General features: G+C 44.1%; 1 protein-coding gene across 6 annotated transcripts in view; it reads left to right on the top strand.

The window, feature by feature from the left end:
• Positions 1–20,033, top strand: part of RPIA (ribose 5-phosphate isomerase A) — a 155,710-nt gene that overhangs the window by 24,410 nt on the left and 111,267 nt on the right. For 3 of the 6 annotated variants that reach the window (XM_089922829.1, XM_089922828.1, XM_089922832.1), the window contains exon 8: positions 1,025–1,124. The exons of 1 other annotated variant lie outside the window; for it this stretch is intronic. In XM_089922829.1, coding sequence (XP_089778955.1) covers positions 1,025–1,124 — 100 coding nt within the window. Of the gene's footprint in view, positions 1–1,024; positions 1,125–6,224; positions 7,159–20,033 lie in introns of those variants that run through there. 2 more of the 6 variants (XM_022599179.2, XM_022599180.2) reach the window with 2 other exon arrangements.

Here is a 20,033-nt window from a genome sequence, read left to right as displayed (position 1 = left end):
TTCTCTTCAGTGTCTAAAGTGGGTTGCACAGAACTTTTTTTTTCTTACACTTAAACAAAAAAGCAACAGCAATACTCCAAAAAATAACTGTAGTTGCAGACGGAACTATATATATAAAAAGTTTGGAACGTGCAGAAGGGAAAGCAAGTTATCTGTAACTCTACCCTGACGAACTTTTATTGTGGCGTGTTTTCTGCCTGGTGTTTTTGTGACTTTTACAAAATCGTAACCCTAACCATACTGGTTGTACAGAGCTCTGACTCTGGCTCCCTGTGTAGCTGAAAAGCCAAGAGGAGATTGTTGGGGTGCTCTCTCATGGCTGGGGTTCCTCCACACTAGAGCCCAGCATCGTGCCTTCGTGGGGTTCTGCACTGGGCTCCCAGCCCTTCTCCGGTTTGCAGAGGAGTCCTCATTTCCTTGCCTTCGACTGTAGCGTTCTGTCAACGTTTATGCTGCTAAACGCTTTCTAGTGCGCAAAGCTGTTGCGGAATTCTGGCTTACTTAACTAAAACTACCCCCAGCCTGCTTGACCCCAGGACCCCTCTCTGCTCCCTGTCTTTTGGATGGGTCTGCCCCACCTGGGGGAGCCTTGTCTTATGTTGCATTACCGATGGTTCCTAACGTGAAGCTGTGGGAATGTTGAGCCGTGTTGGTAGTCTGTTCTGTTGCTGTAGTTTTTCACTCTAATAATAGCTAAGAATCAGTGAGCCCTCGCTGTGGCTGACGTTACCCATGTGGCTTTCCCACAAGCTGCCTGATGAGGTATGTTTCATTATCCCTTTTTTGCCATTGAGGAATCTGAGGCTTACAGAGGTTAATGGCTCCTGTGAGATCTATGCCTGGATGGCTTCAAGACTCCAGTTCTGACTCCCAAGTTCCTGCCTCCTAGAAAGCATGAGGCAGGGGTACTGGTTGGAGCGGGTTAATTAAGATACTTGCCTTTGGTTATCACCTCCACTCTCCTGCTCTTCTCTGCCTGCCTGTATCTACATGGCCTCTGTAAGTGTGGGGAATTATCTTCTAGGGTCCTGTGGTGACGGATAATGGGAATTTTATCCTGGACTGGAAGTTTGACCGGGTCCACAAATGGAGTGAAGTGAACACAACTATCAAAATGATCCCAGGTAATGGGAGTGGCGTTCACTGAGCACAGACGCCCATGCCCTTCGTAGCTGTCCCCTGCCTCTGGCCGTGGATGGATGTGGGCTTTGCAAGACTTGGTTGGAAAGAATTTCCTTCATGCTGTGTTTGGAATTCCTAACTTCACGCCTTTGCCTTTTCCTTCCGAGAAGAGTTATTGCTCACCTAGCAGCTTCGTTGGTTGGCGTTTCACAACCCATTCAGTTGGGGTAGGCCTGGAGTTGATGGGGTGTCAGATGGGGCCTGCCTTGAAATAAGCCCGCCCTCTCTGCGAAGAGCCTTTCCTTTCAGGAGCTTGACTGCAGCCTCTTTGATTTTGGCATGTTCTCTGGGGGAGAATGACTCAGGTCACCCACACACTAGATTCCTGCCACAGGCAGGGCGCTGTGACACGTGTTACAGGGAGTTCTCCTGTTAATAGAACATGGGCTCTGCCTCAGGGAGAGTTGATGTGAACCTGGGGAAAGCTGTGTGGGGCTGCCTAGAAGCTGTGCCTACAAATAAGATGGAATGTGGAATACCAGGAGTCTAGAGTTGCTTCTTCTGCGAAGCAGGGGGAGGTTCATGGAGGAGAGGTGACTTTGGACCTCTGCCTTAGTGTAGAGTGATCCAGACACTGTGCTAAGTGTTGAGAAACGTCTCGTTGATCCCCCAATTTAATAAGATAGCTACAGAGGAAGACACGGATCGAGGAAGGGTACATGGTTTGCTCAAGGGCTGCAGCCCCAAGGTGGGAGCCTGGGTTGTCTGCCTCTAGACCCTGAACTCTAAGTCCTTCCTTCGTCGAGAGCCAGGTCAGGAGGGGGTTGTGTGACACGGACACCTGGAGCAGTGGGGTGTCTCCAGTCCACCTCGTGCCAGGGATCCGGGCCCTGGGTGAAGGCTGGGTGGGCAGTATCGAGGTGGGTTATGAGTCCAGGCCAGACGTGGTACTGAGGGCTCATACGAGGGGATTAAAAAGAGGAGGCAGATGTGAGAGGTATATCGAGCGACTGAGATTCCAACTGGGAATATTGCATGACATGAAGTATTCTTGGGCCAGAGCAAGCTAATGGGGCAGATGAAGTCAGTCTAGTAGATTGTAGTGGCTAGGGGTGGATTCTGGAGCAGACATCCTGGGTAAGGATCCAAACCCAGGCTTGCTCTATCAGTATGACCTTTGTGCAGTCAGTTACATCTCTGCGCCTCAGTTTCTTCCTCTGTAAAGGAGTCTGCTGTTAGTACCTACCTTAGGATTGTTGGGAGGAGTAAATGGGTTAAAGTGGTGCTCAGCACACATGGAAATATTTGTTGAATGAGTACATCCCTAGGAAGGAAGTATACTGTCTTCACCATTAATTAAGTTGCTAGATTACATTCTGATTTACCCGTGCTATTTGGGAATGGAATCCATATAAATATGTAAAATGAAAAGTATATAGACATGTAATAAAGAGCTAATTCTCCAACCTTACTTTACTCTACTATTTTAGTCTTCTATTGACAATCTTTTCCCAGATTTACTATGTAAAGAAGATGGGTTGAATTAAGCTTATTCCCTTACTTAGTGTTAACTTTTTAGTGGAAGAACTAAAGAGCCTTCTAAGAAGGCAGGAGGAAGAGAAGCCATAGAGGTCACTGTCAGTAACGTGGGAGGATTAGCCCCAAATGATAATACAGACAAACCCAGGGACGCACAGGAAACCGCTCACCATTGCCAGCGCTGTTCCTCTCTAGGTGGATTTCTTGCAGGGCCCACTAGGTAGCTCTGTTGCACCTGTTTAGACCTTTCTTGGTGTATTGAGACATTGAGATCTCCTTGGTGAGCAGATTTCTCCCACGCTTTGCTCTCCACCTTAGTAAGTAGACGCTACATCCTAGAGAAGTTCAGAGTTTCATTAGGAACTTAAAATGAAGAAAACGAAAAAAGAGAAGCTAGATGTTAAATTATTTAGTGCAGTGCCACCAGGATCATCAGTGAGATTTTGTTCTCTTTCTCATTCTCTATCCTCTTCCTCTTTGGTCTCTTAAGATACTTGCTGCTGGACCATGATCAAGGGAGGAAAAGAGGGCAAGTTTCCCTGTCTACCCTGTCTGTCCTGTCACCCTGCCCTTGTCCCATGTACGTTCATTTATGTGAGGACACTTAAAGGACAGTTAAACCGGTCCATGGCTGGTCACGCCCTTGCGTGTTCCGTTGTTTGCACGCAGAGCAGAGGTTCTTTCCCCCATGTTCACATTGAGCCACCTCTGCCCTTTCCACCAATTGGGAGGGTGGGGGTAGGAATGGGTTAGTCGCTCCTAGCATCTCAGTAATCTGAAGAGAGTTTGCTCTAAGATCAGACCTTAGACTGCTGCCATGCATCTCTGCGCTTTCTTTGAAGTCTTTTCTGGAGCCAGTATGGCTTTCTCTTGGATCAGGTGGAAGCTGTCACCTTGTATTACAAAATTTTTGAAAAGGATGGGTCTTGAGTGGCCACTTGGCATGTCTTTGGGAGGCCCCAGTTGTGGCGGCCCAGTGTGGTGCTGGAGACCTCTGTGTTTCAGCAGCTCCTTTCTCTATCTGATGGCTTTTTATTGCCGGTAAATGATTTTATTTGTTTATGTATTGGGGGCTGTCTTTGAAAATTTTAATTTTGTTTATCCTTTTTAATATATGTAGTTCAAAATTACAAAAGTAAACAGTGAAAAGTCTCTATCTTCTGTCCCTTTGCCCTTCCCCCTGTCTGGAGGCAGCCAGTGCTGCCAAAGTCGTGTGTCCTTCTTGAGTTGATCTTTCATAAACGCAAATCAGCCCCAGCTCCCATCTCCTTTTACATAAGTGACAGCACACTAGACAAGTGGTTTGCTTCCTACTTTTTCCCATCTTGAAGATTATTATGTAATGGTTCACAGAAGAGCTTCCTCATTTTTTTAAAATAATTGCATGGCATCCCATTTTGTGGCCATCACATAATTTATTTAACCAGGTCCCCACTGGCAGATATTTGTTTCCAGTTTGTTTTGTTTTTGTTTTTTTTCAGAAGGGAATTAATTACCAGATCAGAGAATAAGTGTATCTGATTTTGCTGTTGGTGCAGAATTGCCCTCGATGGATAGCACCAGTTTACCCTTCTGCTAACAGTGTATGCAGGTGCCGCTTGCCCTATGCACTGGGTCCATCGAAGTTTTTTTTTTTTTTTAGTTTAATTTTATTTATTTATTTTTGGTTGCGCTGTGTGGCATGCAGGATCTTAGTTCCCTGACCGGGGATCGAACCTGCGCCCTCAGCAGTGAGAGCTCGGAGTCCTAACCATTGGACCTCAGGGAATTCCCAAACTTTTTTTTTTCGACAGTTGAACAGTATAGTTAAGTCCCCTCATATGGACGAGTTCTGTTCCAAGAGCGCATTCGTAAGTCCAATTTGTTCGTAAGTCCAACAAAGTTAGCCTAGGTGCCCAACTAACACAATCGGCTATATAGTACCGTACTGTAATAGGTTTATAACACTTTTCACACAAATAATACATAAAAAGCAAACAAAAAAATCAAGAAAACATCTTACAGTACGGTACCTTGAAAAGTACAGTAGTACCAGCTACATCACTGCTGCTTTTACGCTTGCTTCCAGACATCCCGGGCTTGAAACAAGGATAGTATACTACTGTACTCTATGCAGTACTCCACAGTAAAGTACACAAAAGCACAGCCACTTGTAGAGGACGCACGGACGTAGCAGTGTACGCCAGACCTGTGAACTAACTTACGTGATCGGACATGCGAACGCACGTTCACCTCTTTGAAAGTTCGCAACTTGAAGGTTCGCATGTAGGGGATTTGCTGTATCATCTCATTGTAGCACGTGTATATACGTAACTATTTTCAGTGAAGGTTGCTTACGGTTAATTCTCACTGCTGAACAGTATACCATCATATTTATGTGTGTGAAAAAAAGTCTGTATATCCATTCTACTCTTACGGGCATCTGGGTGTTTCTAGTTTTTAGCTATTAGTAAAAGTGCTGCTGTGAACGTTCTCATACACGTCTTTTGAGGGCCATATATATACCTAATATATAGCTTATATACCAAAGAGTAGAATTGCTGGATCATCAGGTATGAATATGCTCAGCTTTAGAAGATGTACCAGCAGACGTTTTCCAATGTAGTTTTGCCAATTTACTCCTACCGTTAGCGTGTGGGAGTGTCTTTGCATTCTAGTCAAATTTCATTATACTCATTCTGGTGAGTGTGTTGTGGTGTCTTGTTTTAATCTGCATTCTCTTTTGACTAGTTTGAGCACCGTTTTCTCTGTTTATTGGCCATTTTGGATAACCTTTTTTGTGAAGTGCCTCTTTAAGTCTTTTTTTTTTTTAATAAATAAATAAATAAATTTTCTATTTATTTTTGGGTCTTCGTTGCTGCACGTGGGCTTTCTCTAAGTTGTGGCGAGCGGGGGCTACTCTTCATTGTTGTGCGTGGGCTTCTCTTGTTGCAGAGCATGGGCTCCTAGGTGCTCGGGCTTAGTTTTGCTCCGCGGCATGTGGGATCTTCCCGGACCAGGGCTCGAACCCGTGTCCCCTGCATTGGCAGAAGGATTCTCAACCACTGCGCCACCGGGGGAGTCCCTCTTCAAGTCTTCTGCCCATTTTTCTACTAGGTTGCCTGTCGTCTTATTGATTTGGAGAGTTTATATGTTTTGATGTGGTATATGCATTGCACGTACGTTCCAGCCCCTTGTGGGAGAAAGTTCTAAGGCTGATAGTGTGATTGAGGATAACTGGAAGTGGGGGTACTTCGAGCAGTCCTGGGGGGGCCTCTCTGAAAAGATGGCCAGTCCAGACTAAGGCAACAGTGTGAGCAAAGGCCCGAAGGCCAGGAAAAGCTTTGCACATCTGAGTACAGAGGGAAAGCCAAGATTGCAGGGGAGAAGGCATTGCAAGAAGAAATAAAAGTAATCAGAATCTCTTTTCATTGTCATGAGGGAGGGAGGGCTTTAGACTTGTCATTTCTTTGTCCAGTGCTGTTCATGGTAGTTGCTCCTACGGACCCTGCCCTGTGATCCTGGTTTTCTTCTTGCCTTGGGAACCTGAAACTTAATGCTCCCTCCCGTCCTTCGTCCTGCAGGCGTGGTGGACACGGGCCTGTTCATCAACATGGCGGAGAGAGTCTACTTTGGGATGCAGGACGGCTCGGTGAACATGAGGGAGAAGCCTTTCTAAACTGGCCCTGCAGGAGCGGAGTGTGTTCCCCTTGTGTCCCCAGCCCGCCGCCGAGGCGGACATGCCTCTCCAGGAGCCTTTGCCTTAATGTATCTGTGCCAGGTGGACACTTGGCAGGGTGGGGGGGTTGAGGGTTAAATCTGGTCTTCTGAAGTATTGTTATTAAATGTCTTTTTAAAAAGAGAAATATAAACATATATATTTTTACTATTAAAAATACTTAGTTGTTTTTTTATAAAGTAGAACTTGATTTCATGTTTTATATGAAACATTTACCAAAAAAAAGGAGGACTGTCTTTTAAACTTTTAACTTGAGCCTGCTGGTTATGGTGAAGCCTCTGAATATTGGGTTTGCTGAGAAATGTAAATCAAACTTTTCTTTAAACTGGTGAGATGAAGGGCCCAGCCAGCAGCGATTCCCTGATGCCTTACTGGAAACACTGGAGTTTGTTTACTTTTCTACCACACTGTTTTATTTTTAGTTTTTGTTGTGTACAGACGCACAGTGTGTAGTTACGTGTTGTAAGATGTGAATGACAGAAATCCGGCGAGCGTAGGGGTGTGGTGTGCGTGACTCAAGAGTGTGTAGACCACCAGGGGGAAAATATGGGGGCTCTTCTGCTGAGAACAGGGGGTTCATTCAGACCCCTCTTGTTGGAAGCCGTTGGCTAGAAGTACTTGCCAGTACCGCCAAAGCACTGCTGTGAAACACCTTTGAATGATTGTCTTTTCGTCGTTAATATTTTTTTTGTTCCTTTATTGTTATTTGCATGGTTCGGCATCAGAAGTTGTTACCTCTTTATATTGTTTGAAGGTTGAAATAAAACAGTATGGTGCCATTTTGACTGTTTGTCTTTACTATAGAATTTTTGTCAGTTTTGCAGTAAAATAGGAATCAGTTTTGCTCACCCACTTTACATTGGATCTTTGATAAGGGGTAGAATTCACTCAAGCAATCTTGAGCCAAAGAGTAGACAAATATTACCTTTATTTCTGAGAGAGCTTGATGTCAGTTTTATTCCAGAGACCTCTGTCAAATAAGACATTAGTTTTCTTTATTAACAGAGGATAACACAGCTGAACAAAAGTCACAAATTATCCCCAAGTTTCACACCAGTCAGACTTTGGATCCAGGAAGCCGACGAGCAGTAAAGTGGGTAACCTGACTTTTCTCTGTGTTCTCCCGGTCTGTAATCTTCGCAGTGTGCCTGACGAGCAGTGAACCGTCCAGAAAGCCTCCGATGGGAACGGAAAGGCTGTGGTCAGCTCAGTGATGATTCTAGATGGGACTCGGGAATCCATCCTGTTGCAAAGGTGTTTGTGCGGAGAGCCCTGATTCCTCCCCCCACCCCGCCACGTGCTGACTTCGCACGATCCTTAGTCATTTCACTCGCCTTGGCCTCTGTTCTGAAGCTTGGATTATAGCTGCCAAACTTAGTGGCATTGGAATTCCTGCTATGTCAAGTTGCAGAATAAAAGTCAATCAATCAGGACTGAGCACTGACGAGGCTTTCTTTGCCGAATTCCTTCTCTTCTTTGCTCTTAAGGTGCTGTTTAAAAATAGTTGCCTCACACATTGTTGGGAAACCTGTTGTTAGGAGCGCTTTATTTTTCTCCAAGACTATTTTGGTCTGGGTGATAGGTAATTTTTGCACAAAATGGGCACTAGGTCTTAGCTGAGAAAACTTGATAGAACTGATTTTTGGAATGATCCTTTAAAGCTCTTGGATTAAATTCAGGCATAAAGATAAACAAAGTTAAACTGGGCTTCTGAAAAACGCCTGCACGCTCCACAGCACATGTAAATCCTCAGAGGCTTTCATACGCCTTCACACCTGTGACCCAACTGCAGTTCCCTTAAGTGTGAATGTGAGGTTTTTTTTCTCGTGAAGAAGGAAAAAACGCCTGCTGTGCTTCAGGTAGCATACTGCAGTTTGTTCTAAAGGTCAATTTTGATTAACGTTTCTTCAAGAAAATTGTTAGTAAATGTGATCTTGTTGGATGGACACAATTTGCAGGCTTGTGATCAGTCGGAGGGGCACAGGGCAAGCTGCAAGTCCGGTGTTTGGGAAAGGTTTATAACCAAGTTAAGCTGCCACCTTTCTGGAAGACATCAAAGGGGAAAAATAATCACTTGGATTTGAATCAGATCGATTCTACTTTGGTTTCAGCTAGAGCTCATCGAGTTTTGATACTCTTCAATCATCAAGTGTTTTTCAATCAGCAAGTCCCCATCATGTGCCAGTTCTTAGTGGGGAATAGTTGGGGGCCGTGGTGGGGGAGGGTGGGGACAGAGACGAGACACCTCCTGTGCTCCAGATGCTTCCAGCCTTTTGGGTGAGACAGATAGAGGAATTGTCAGCACAGTGAGGAGGAGGGGCCACGAGGTAGGAAAAGTTATCAGGCGACTGGTGACAGAGCCCTACCTGTCCTCACTTACTGTGTGCAGGTGCTGGCCTGGGCCTTTGGCCCGTTGTCTCACAGCAACTTGGTGGTGTCTGTTCTTTTCATTGGCGGAGCGGGAAACGGGCTCAGTTTAAGTAACTTGTTCAGGTCATACACTGGAAAGCAGGCCAGACTTTTCTGGCTCATAGTTGCAGGTGGTTGTAGGACTCTGAAGGGTTGGTGTTCTTAATTGTTGTATCCATCATTTGTAACCTGAATCACAAGTAATTTGTTAAAGTACTGAAGTTAGTGAATGGTTTATTGTGTATGTCTGTATGTGTATAGACTCATGGGTAATCCTATAATATTAATAAATTTCTGTTCTCTAATGAGCTTTCTTTTAATGGGAGAAAGGAGCAGCACACTGTACAACCTAGGGTTGGCTGTGGGAAGGCCCTTGTAGGAGCTGGTCCTTAATGCCATCACTGATTTTCTCTCCTCCCATGCTTGTTTCCTTTCTCCCCTTTCCAAGATGTACGCACAGTGGCAACCGTAGGCACTGCTAGCCTGGGGAGGATGTTTATGGCTAAGGGTTGTTAGTTCCCTGTAGCCAAAGACTCTTCAGAACATGTAGTTGAACAAAATTGGTTTTATTGACCCATTGAGTGAAGGACGTCACATGCCATGGGGAGTCTGTCCAAGGGTGTTAGGACTTAGAGGATTTAGGCTTATGCCTGGGGCTTTGGGGGAGGGCTTTGTACTGGATTGGATGTCATCAAGAAGCAGGAGAGGGCTTCCCTGGTGGCGCAGTGGTTGAGAGTCCACCTGCCGATGCAGGGGACGCGGGTTCGTGCCCCGGTCCGGGAGGATCCCACATGCCGCGGAGTGGCTGGGCCCGTGAGCCATGGCCGCTGACTGAGCCTGTGCATCTGGAGCCTGTGCTCCGCAACGGGAGAGGCCGCAACAGTGAGAGGCCTGCGTACCGCAAAAAAAAAAAAAAAGCAGCAGGAGAATTCTGTGATCGGGCATCTTAATTTTTACTGCGAAGGTAAGAAGAACGGAGTGAGGCTAAAGCTGGGATTGGTAAAGAAGCAGCAGGCACTCAAATAGCCAGGGGAGGAGGATGTCTGGTCCTATTTGTGGTTTGGATGGCGTTCATGCGTCGTCTCTTTTATGGAGACATGAAATGGTCTTGGAGGCATCTCGTGTTTGTCCTCACAGTCACAGTGGCTTTGTCTGATGGTGCTCTGTGATATTGTTTATGACGCACAGGGGAGCACAGCAGCCTTGCTGTGGTGTGCCAGGCCAGCTCTTAGCAACACCAAGACTGGGCTATAGAGCCTGGCCAGTTCCCAGCTGTCAGGGGCTGCATTTCTCTTTCTCAGGATCTTCTGACCCCAGGGTCTGGAGACCTGAGTGTTCTGTGAGCTACTCTTCCCTTCCCTTCGGTTAACAGGTACTGAGTACTTTCTGTGTCCTGGGCACTGGGATGGAAGAGTCAGGCCACAGATACCCTATGATGTGACTCTAGCCTTCGGAGACTTCATTGGTGCCATGAAGTTTGCTCACTTCCTGTCCCACCTAGCGGCTGATGCAGCCAGATTTAGGATTGCACCAGCCTGCACTCTCCACTAACCCGGTAATCACATGATGTTTTTGACACAGGTTCAGTGCCTTTGCTTCTTTAGTAACCAGCTTGTATTGCAGGACAGCAAAACACTGCAATATAGCCTCGCATTCAAACGTGCCCAAGTTGACCTCTGCAAATAAACATCTTTCACGATGCTTTGAGAGGGATGGAAGTGTGATGGTTAATGAGGGCGGTGTGGTAAGGTGGAATCCAGAGGGGAAGGGAAAGGTCTTCCCTGCAAAGGCCACCCCAGTGTTCTGTGGACAATGCATTATGCAGCCTGATTCAGTGTTGAAACTCCGTCACTGAGAACATCTCTGCTCGGCAGCAGGGTGGGAGAGGAAGCAGCTTCTCTGGGAACGGAAGCCCTGGCTGCCTTCATCTCTATCAGCTTCAGCCCGTGGGCAATAAGACCCCCAAATGTCTCCCTGATGACAGAAATACATTGGAGGGACTTGCCAGATTCAAGGGTGTTCCAACCTGAGTTGCAAATAGGAGAGTTGCACGCATCCTCATTTTATTTCAGAAGCTGTTCTTAGTGGAGTGTTAGGCCAGTCTCCAGTCTCTGATGAGTTCAGTTCAGATTAGAGCTCTGATCTGAGTTTAGCTCTGCTTGGCCCATGTTCCTGTGCTAGTGGTGCTGCCTCCTGTTTCTTTGTGAACTTGTGGAAGCATTCACAAGGCGAGAGCCCGCGGGGAGCTAGCACCCAGGGCAGTACAGGTATGGTCAGGAACAGCACTGCCCAGTGGAAATGTGAGCCACATATGCTATTTTAAATGTCCTAGTAGCCACGCTAAAAAGGTTAAAAACAAACCAAAAAACAGGACAACTTAATTTTAATAAAATATTTAACCCAGCGAATCCAAAATATTACTATTTTAACACATAGTTGATACTTTACATTCTTTTTTTTTTTACTAAGTCTTCAAAATATCATGTATATTTTACTTCAGTACATCTCATTTTGGGCTAGGCACACTTCAGGTGCTCAGTAGTGACTATAGGATTGTGGAACAAGGTTCTAGAATTCAAGTGGAACTCTGGTGTTGTCCTTGTTCTGGCTTTTTAAAGCCTCCTTTGATTCACAGGAGCAAGCCTGGGTTCTCCTGTGGCCCTAGATTTTTTTTTAAAACCCACAGAGCATTGAGTCAAATAGAGGGCTCCCCAGGGGCTCCACTCAGTTGCCCCAATTTTTTTTTTTTTTTTGGCATCTCTTTATCTAACTGTCTATCTATCTATCTATCTGGGTTGTGCTGGGTCTTAGTTGCGGCATGTTGACTCTCGGTTGTGGCATGCAAGTGGGATCTAGTTCCCCGATCAGGGATCGAACCCGGGCCTCCTGTATTAGGAGTGTGGAGTCCTACCCACTGGACCACCAGGGAATTCCCATCAAGCAGATGACTTTTTTGACCTTGTAAGTGGCCTTAACTCCAGGAAAGAGAATACCATCCCTTCAGCTTCTGAGTTAAATGACTATTTTAGTTGAGATATACTGTTTTTTCTGAGAGAGGTAAGTATGATTAAGATAGTAACCTTGGTTTGGAATTCCATTCTTCCACTTACTAACTTTGGAATAAGTTATTTCACTCATAAGCCTTGATTTCCTCAGTGTAAAATGGCTATAAAAATGTTACCTTTAGGGTAATCTTGAGGATCAAACGAATTAATTCATGCCAAGTGCTTCGAGCAGTTATTGGCACATAAAGCACTTGAATGTTTTATTCTCATTAGACTGCTGTGGACTTACATTTTCTAGATTCCTTGGGCCTCACAATGAAGAGCATTGGGACGTGCAAAAATAGCTTGCTGAAAATAATTAGGGGGCGCATTGGATGGGGAAACAGTGAACTGAGTCATAGGTACATGGGGTTCACTGCCCTCTGCTTTTGAATGTGTGATACTTTCCATAATAAAATTTTTCTTAAAATGGCTTGCCAACTTTTGTTCTGGAATTTGCTGAAAGAAAACATTGTTACAATAATTTTAGATGCCCCTATGAAGTGCCATATAGGATTATCGAGATGTGTGAGTATATGTGTGTGTTCTGCTTGGGAAAGTCAGGGAAAGCCTCGTAGCGTAGGTGGTCATTTAGTTGTATCTTTAAAAAAATTTTTTCAGCTCTATTGAGATATAATTCACATACCATACAATTCACCCACTTAAAAGTGTACAGTTCAGTTTGTAGTATATTCACAGAGTTGTGTAGCTGTCGCCACAATTCTAGAACATTTCCATCAACCCAAAGAGAAACCCCTTGTCCATTAGCAGCAACTCCCTGTTTCCCCTCAGTGCCGCCCACCCACACCCCCCAGTCCCAGGCAACCATGAATTCACCTCTTTTTTCAAAATTATTTATTTATTTATTTTTGGCTGCATTGGGTCTTCGTTGCTGCGTGTGGGCTTTCTAGTTGCGGCGAGCGGGGGCTACTCTTCGTTGTGGTGCGTGGGCTTCTCATTGCGGTGGCTTCTCCCGTTGCAGAACACGACCTCTAGGTGCGTGGGCTTCAGTAGTTGTGTCACGCCGGCTCAGTAGTTGTGGCTCATGGGTTCTAGAGCGCAGGCTCAGTAGTTGTGGTGCGCGGGCTTAGTTGCTCCGCGGCATGTGGAATCTTCCCAGACCAGGGCTCGAACCCACGTCCCCTGCATTAGCAGGCGGGTTCTTAACCACTGCACCACCAGGGAAGTCCCATGAATTCACTTCTTGTCTCTATAGATTTGCCTCTTCTGTAATTTCATATAAATGGAGTCATACAATATATGATCTCATTGTGTCTTATTTAGCATAACGTTTTCAGTTCTTGTTCATTCTTGGAGCGTGTATCGATACTTCATTCTTTTTTATTGCTGAATACTATTGTACGAATATGCCACATTTAATTTATTCGTCATTTGATAGACACTTGGGTTGTTTCCACTTTTTATGAGTAATGCTGCTATGAACAGTGATGTACAAGTTTTTGTGTGAAGGTATGTTTTTTGTTATCTCCTTGTCTGTTTGTACTTCCTTCTTTCGATTTAAATAAATTTTAAAGCCTACTGTTCTAATTCCTCTGTTTTTTGTTTTCTTTTTTACTCTTTATATTTTAGTGACTTTTTAAAGTGGTTGTTCTAGCTGCTGAATCTTGAAGGAAGAGTAAAAGACCACCAGGTAGGCAGTGGTGGGTGGGGGAAGAGTGGAAAGAAGCATTCCATGGAGGGGGAACAGAATGTGCAAAGGCAAGGGTTAGTGAGGACCTGGTGGGTACGGATAAACTTGAGGAGCTGTGTATGGGTGACAGGTGATGGTGGCTTCGGGGAGGAGCTGAGAGAAGGGAAGGCAGGAACCACTTACTGAAGGGCCATGTTCACCATAGCAATGGACTATGGTCTTAATCCTGACAGTGGGGGATTTAGGCAACGGAGACTTATGATCCGTCATTGCTGGCGGCAGGGAGGAGGGTGGGATGAACAAGGCAGAGTCTGGGCCGGAGAAATCAGTGATGAGTCTATAGAAAATGTTCAGAAGGGCTTCCCAGTTTATTTGAAGACTTTGTGTTTTTTTTTTTAAAGGCTGGTAGAATGTTTTCTTTACAGTTTCAGGACACAGCAAGTCTGGGTTGTACAAGATGCCAGGAAATGGTCTATATCATGTGGGTACTTTTTCTGAGCGTCACTAGTTACCCTGGGGGCAGGAACTTTGGCACTTCCTAAATCCAGTTACCTTCAAAGTGTTTCCGTTAAAATGATCCATTGTTTAGGAACCCCCCAAACACGATGAGATATAAAGTGGAAGTAAGAAATAGGATACTTGGGAAGGAGACACAATCATCAATGTCTCTAGAGGAAGATCAGTATATAAAAGCCAGATATGCAGAGGCAGATAAAAGGCAGGTACTGACTTTAACAGATTTTTTTTTTCCCCTTCCCCAGCATCTGAGCCCCCTATATATATCTGGGGAATTCCTCACTGTGGGAACTTGATGTGAGGCATGTCTTGCCCTTTCTACCACAGCTGAAATGTCCATTCTTCCTACTCCCTGGCTCCTAGGGCATGGACTGAGGCTTGATCAGTGGGCTGCCCCTGCCCAAGACTTGAACCTTAAGGCAGCGTCCCAGCTATCTATTGCATAGTAAACAACCTCAAAGTGTAGTAGCTTAAAACCACCACCACCATTCATTTGCTCAGTCCTGCAAATTGAGCAGAGCTTGCTGGGGATGGCTCATCGCTGTTGTATGTCGCTTCAGCTGGGGAAACTTGGCAGAGGCTGGAATGTCTGGGAGATGCCTGGGCCTCTCACTCTCCCTGGGCCATCTTGGGCTTCCTAACAGCATGGTGGCTGGATTCCAGGAAGGAGTGTTTTTGTGGAAGCTGGAAGGCTTTCTCAGACATTGTACAATGTCTCTCTCACTTATATTGCTCAAAGCAAGTCAAAATGCCAGCCCAGACTCACAGAGGTGGAGAAACAGACACAATGTTCTTCTGCTGGTGGCAACCAGAATTCAGTGGTGGGTGGCAATAAGGCCAGGAATGACATTCAGGGTAACAAAAACAATATAGCATCGTATTCAGACCATTTTAGGGTTAGATCTTGGCCATATTTCCAGTGTGTCAGGTACCCTTGGTTCTGTTTTCTAAACCTAATTTTCCAGTCTTCCCATCTGTTTTGGAGCTGCGTTATACTCTTTAAATAAATCCCATTTCCGCCTAATTTATCCAGAACCAACTTCTGTTGTTTATATCTAAGAACTCTGCCTGATACCCCAATCAATAAGAGAATCAGCAAGGACTGTACAGTAAAATAGTAAAATAGATAATTTACCAAAGAGGAAAAGAACATGGCTAATAAACACCCAAAAAAGTTCTATCTCACTGGGGCTTCCCTGGTGGCTCAGTGGTTAAGAATCTGCCTGCCAGTGCAGGGGACATGGGTTTGAGCCCTAGTCCTGGCAGATCCCACATGCCACGGAGCAACTAAGCCCGTGCACCACAACTGCTGAGCCTGTGCTCTAGAGCCCGTGAGCCACAACTACTGAGCCTGCATGCCACAACTACTGAAGCCCACACACCTAGAGCCTGTGCTCCACAACAAAAGAAGCCACCGCAGTGAGAGGCCCGCGCACCACAGTGAAGAGTAGCCCCCACTCGCCGCAACTAGGGAAAGCCTGCACACAGCAATGAAGACTCAATGCAGCCAAAAATAAAGTAAATTAAAACAAAAAAGTTCTACCTCACTAACAACAAAAACAAAACACATCTAAGATAAAACAGTAACCACCAGATGCCTTTTTTTTTTTTTGCTTATAAAATTAGCAAATAAGGTAATCAGTGTTGCAGAGGGCAAGGTGAGACAAGCTCTCTTTAGACCTCTGGTAGGATTGAAAACTGGTCTAATCTTTCTTTCTGGGGATTTTGGGGCAATATTTACCAAGAATCTTCAAATGAATCAATCCTTTTTAGTCGCATCCAGGAATCTAGTCTGATCAAATACTTATAAATGTAAATAGAAATTTATGTACAAAGATATTCATACCAATGTTATAATCTAGCAAACATTAGAAATTTGAATGACACAAATGAGTTAACGTGTGATATCATGAGGTATTATGCAGCCATTAAGAAAGTTTTGTAAATAGTGAAAGATACCAGAAAAACTTTATAGAATAATATTGAGGGATAAATTAACCAAAAATTATAGGTGTGAGTGACATATGTCAGTCATGACCTAGTCAGAAAAGTAAACCACTCTAGGCATTTCAAACAAAGGGAACTCATTATGGGAAATGCTTCACAGGAGATGGAAGGGCAGAGAATCAATCCTTATGTTAAAGCAACTCAGAGATGAGTGACAGCCACAGGCCACTGCACTCCCAGGGCTGGAGGACGTGGTGTTACCAGAACCCAGAAACTGGGCACTTGGTAGAAGCTAGGACCACAGAGGAGATGTAGCCACTGCTGGAAAATTCCTCCCCGAAGCAGAGAGGGACTAAGGCCTTGCTTTAACCCTAATTCCCACTCTCTAAGCTTTTGCCAGTGCCTCCCATCAGCCAACCAGCCAAAGTCAGTCGGCAGTGGAACCTGGGGCAGGAAATGCATCTGACAGTAGATGGAGCATGATCTCCACTAGATGAAAATTGTGCCTATTAAATGATGTTAAAATTAATATTTTGCTGATGGAATTATATATGACTTTTACTTTCATGTTTTTTTTGTGTGTTTTCTAAAGAACCCAAACAATATTACTAAAAACAATGGTGAGTATATTCAGGGGAGATGCCAGATATTCTTACAAAGATAATACGTACATAAGGATGGATGTGATGCAGTCAAACAACAGCGTTTTAGATACTGGGTCTCTTTCATTAAGCTCCAGGCTTTAGTGAGCGCTCCTCCTAGCGCTGGATGTTCTCTCTTCATGGCAGCCAGTAGGGGGCACGCCAGCCCAGCGCACAGGCTGGCTGGCAGGCTGGGGTTTCCGGCGGCCCTTGCCCAGTGAGACCCTAGGGGAGAGGTTGCTCTGTTGACTAGCCTGGCCCCAAGAGATTTGTCTCTTTCAGGCCTCCATCTCAGAGCTGCCCCTCCCTTCCATTTTAGACAAGCTATTGCCAAGATTCATGAGAAAGCCAAGACAGGCACCACTGGAACTGGAGGGGCTTTCGTTGTCCCTTTGGGGTGTTTGGCACATGTGTCCATTGAATCTTGAGCCCCACTGTCCTGCTGATGCTTGGCCTAAAGGGACTTTCCTGGAGGTGCCAGTGGTCACTGGTTAGACTCTCAGCCCTAGGTGTCATATGACAGTAAATGCTGTATGAATCCATCGTGGCGTTGCCTTGAGTGTGGACCTGAAATTGCTGTGTGCAAGGCTCCATATTTTACAGTTTCTGCTGTTTCTTCAAACGGTCTCACCTCAAGTGACTGATTCTGGTAGACCAGCTTGGGCTGCTTAACCAGCGAAATGCCAAAAGTAGTTCGAGCTGCATTACTGAGTGGCCAGAGGACTTTTTTTTGGCGGTCAACATGAGTACCTTGACGTTAAGGTACCTCTGTTCACCTAACCTTTATCTTTGCCTGTTCCCCGGGGTACACAGAGCTTTCTCACGGCTGGACGTGCAGGCTGGGCTGGGCTGGGCTGGGATTCCTGCCTTCCCGAAGCAACTCCATGACCTCTTCAGGCAGATTGATCTTCTCTGGACACCTATATACAGGTCCCCAGGGGTCACAGGAGATTGCTCTGGGGAGTGGGGAAGCTTCCCCGGGGGAGAAGGGGTCACATTCTGAATAGTGGACATTGTAAAAATGTAGCAGGTCTCTGATAATGAAGGCAGCTGCAGCCCCATCAGGAGCCGCCCTGGGCTGCCACTAGGGCTCCCACAGTGAGTGCTGCCAACCTGCTGCCTGTGCAGAAACTCTGGGGTAAGAGCTGGGCCCTGGAGTCCCACCCAGGCTGTGTGTGTGTGTGTGTGTGTGTGTTCTTGGAAAATCCAAGGCAGGTCCAGTGAGGTGGAAGTATAGAATACTTTACAACTTTATGCGTTTCTGTTTTGGGAAATGAGTTAAAACTTCTCTAAGGAAAAGATTGCTTTGGTGAAATGTAATTAAAGAGATTGCGCAAGCAAAATACAATGAGTAAGTGTTAAGAGGGTGACATGCAATTTTCTTTTTTAGTTTTATTGTTTTTTTAAGTTGAAGTATAGTTGATTTGCAGTGCGTTAGTCTCAGGTGTCCAGCAAAGTGATTCAGATATGTATATATTCTTTTTGAAATTCTTTTCCCTTAACTGGTAGATGCAATTTTAATTGGGAAAAATAAGCATACTTTCATCAAAGTAAACTATTTTAGGCATGAAAAGTTGAGTCTCTGATTAAGCATGAGTCCAGGCTGATAATGCTTGTAAATGTTGATCTGGGAAGTTCTTGGGGTACTTTGCAGAGGTGAGAGCTGGGTCCTCTGGGCTGATGGCTTAGATCAGCTCCTTTCTCTCAAGTACAATTTTCTTGGGTTTTATTTAATGCACTCTTATTTTTTATTGAGATATAATTCACATACAATAAAATTCACCTCAATGCATTCACCTTCCTAAAATTGATTGCTGTTATATAAGATGTATGCATAAGTATTTTTACATTTATGTTTAAAAGTTTTGAGGAGAAAAGAGGAATCTTTCTCTAAGTAACCTTGTAGATTTTTGTTTTTAATTATGGCAAGTACTCATTAATTATAATTTTTTCTTTTTGTTCCTTTTTAAAAAATTGAAGTATAGTTGATTTATAGTGTTTCCGGTGTACAGCACGGTGATTCAGTTATACATACAAATATATATATATGTATATATTTTTTCAGATTCTTTTCCGTTATAGGTTATTACAAGATATTGAGTATAGTTCCCTGTGCTCTACAGTAGGTCCTGGTTGATTATTTTATATATAGTAGTGTATATCTGTTAATCCCCAATTCCTAATTTATCCCTCCACTCTCATTAATTATAAATTCATTCCATGGGGCAAAATATATTTTCTGTGTACCCCTATCCATAGGAACCTCGGTGGATCATCTCATTTTTGTATACCAGATATAAATAATGGCAATTAGTAAATGACCCCAAATATCTATCCAAATAAGAGACTGAATCCTAGAACTTATTTTTTGAATACTTTTCTGTAATTAAAATAATTAACACTTTGATAACTTGAATTTTTATAGTAAGGAAAATTCTAGAAGAATTCCAGAAGTATTGGTTTTGGAAGTAGTTCAAAAATTAGTTTGCTCTGTAAGGAGGGTTTATACAGCATGTACCTTGAGGTCTCACTTCTTGTTATGTCTTTTCTAACATTCCAGTTTTTGGTTTCAGTCCACTTTTATTAAAACTACTTGAGAACTAAAGTGTTTTATTAAAAATTTATTAGTCTGGGGGATATGGAGAGGTGGAGAGAGAATTATTTCCCATGATTTTTCTTTTGTACTGTATGAGTGTTTTGCCAAGTTCATGGATTACCTTTTTAACAATCAAATGGAAAAATTTTCAGTAAAATGCTTGATGCCCTTTAGTGTTTTTCATTAACCTATTTCTGCCTTTTTAAGTACTTTCAAGAATGGAACTAGACAAATGGATGTGAGAAATTAGAGAGAAGCAACTTAATTGACTAAAGCATGCATCTGCACCCAAACATACCCTTGGTAATTTATTTTAGACAATTGTCTAAACCTAAAGTATTTTCAGTTCTCAATCCAGAATGACTGAACCTATTTTTGTAGTTCACGTGTCACTTGACAATAAAGGATAATTTCAGATTCTGAGAACTATTTGCTGTAACTGGTAGAATTTAACCTTTCAAATCACTTAGTGCAAACTGTTAGGAAGCAATAAGCTTTCATGCTTGTCTGGTTAAATAACAGTGCTTTATTTACCCTGGGTGCTGGGGCAGGATCTTCACAGCTGGGGAATGATCTGCCCAGGGCCTGGCACAGAGCTTGTGCTCAGGAGGTATTGGTTCTATTTGAATCTGAAAACAAAACGATTTATTCCTGACTTCCACTGTGCAATCTTGGCAATATTTTCCTGTTCCTAAATATTACTTATTGGGAAATGATATTCTAATAACAAAAATTTCGGAGGAAGAAAATTCACAAATTTGGACTTAATATAACAGTTTTAGCATTTTGTCCACGTTTTCTTTCCAGCCTTTGTTCGGAGGCACATGTATTTTTACAGAAAGCTGATTGT

The sequence above is a fragment of the Delphinapterus leucas genome, chromosome 13 (assembly GCF_059928025.1).
Source record: "Delphinapterus leucas isolate spDelLeu-1000000601 "Yukka" chromosome 13, BTC_Dleu_Yukka2, whole genome shotgun sequence".
In the NCBI taxonomy this organism is placed as follows: Eukaryota; Metazoa; Chordata; class Mammalia; order Artiodactyla; family Monodontidae; genus Delphinapterus; species Delphinapterus leucas.
This window is presented reverse-complemented; position numbering and strand designations above follow the sequence as displayed.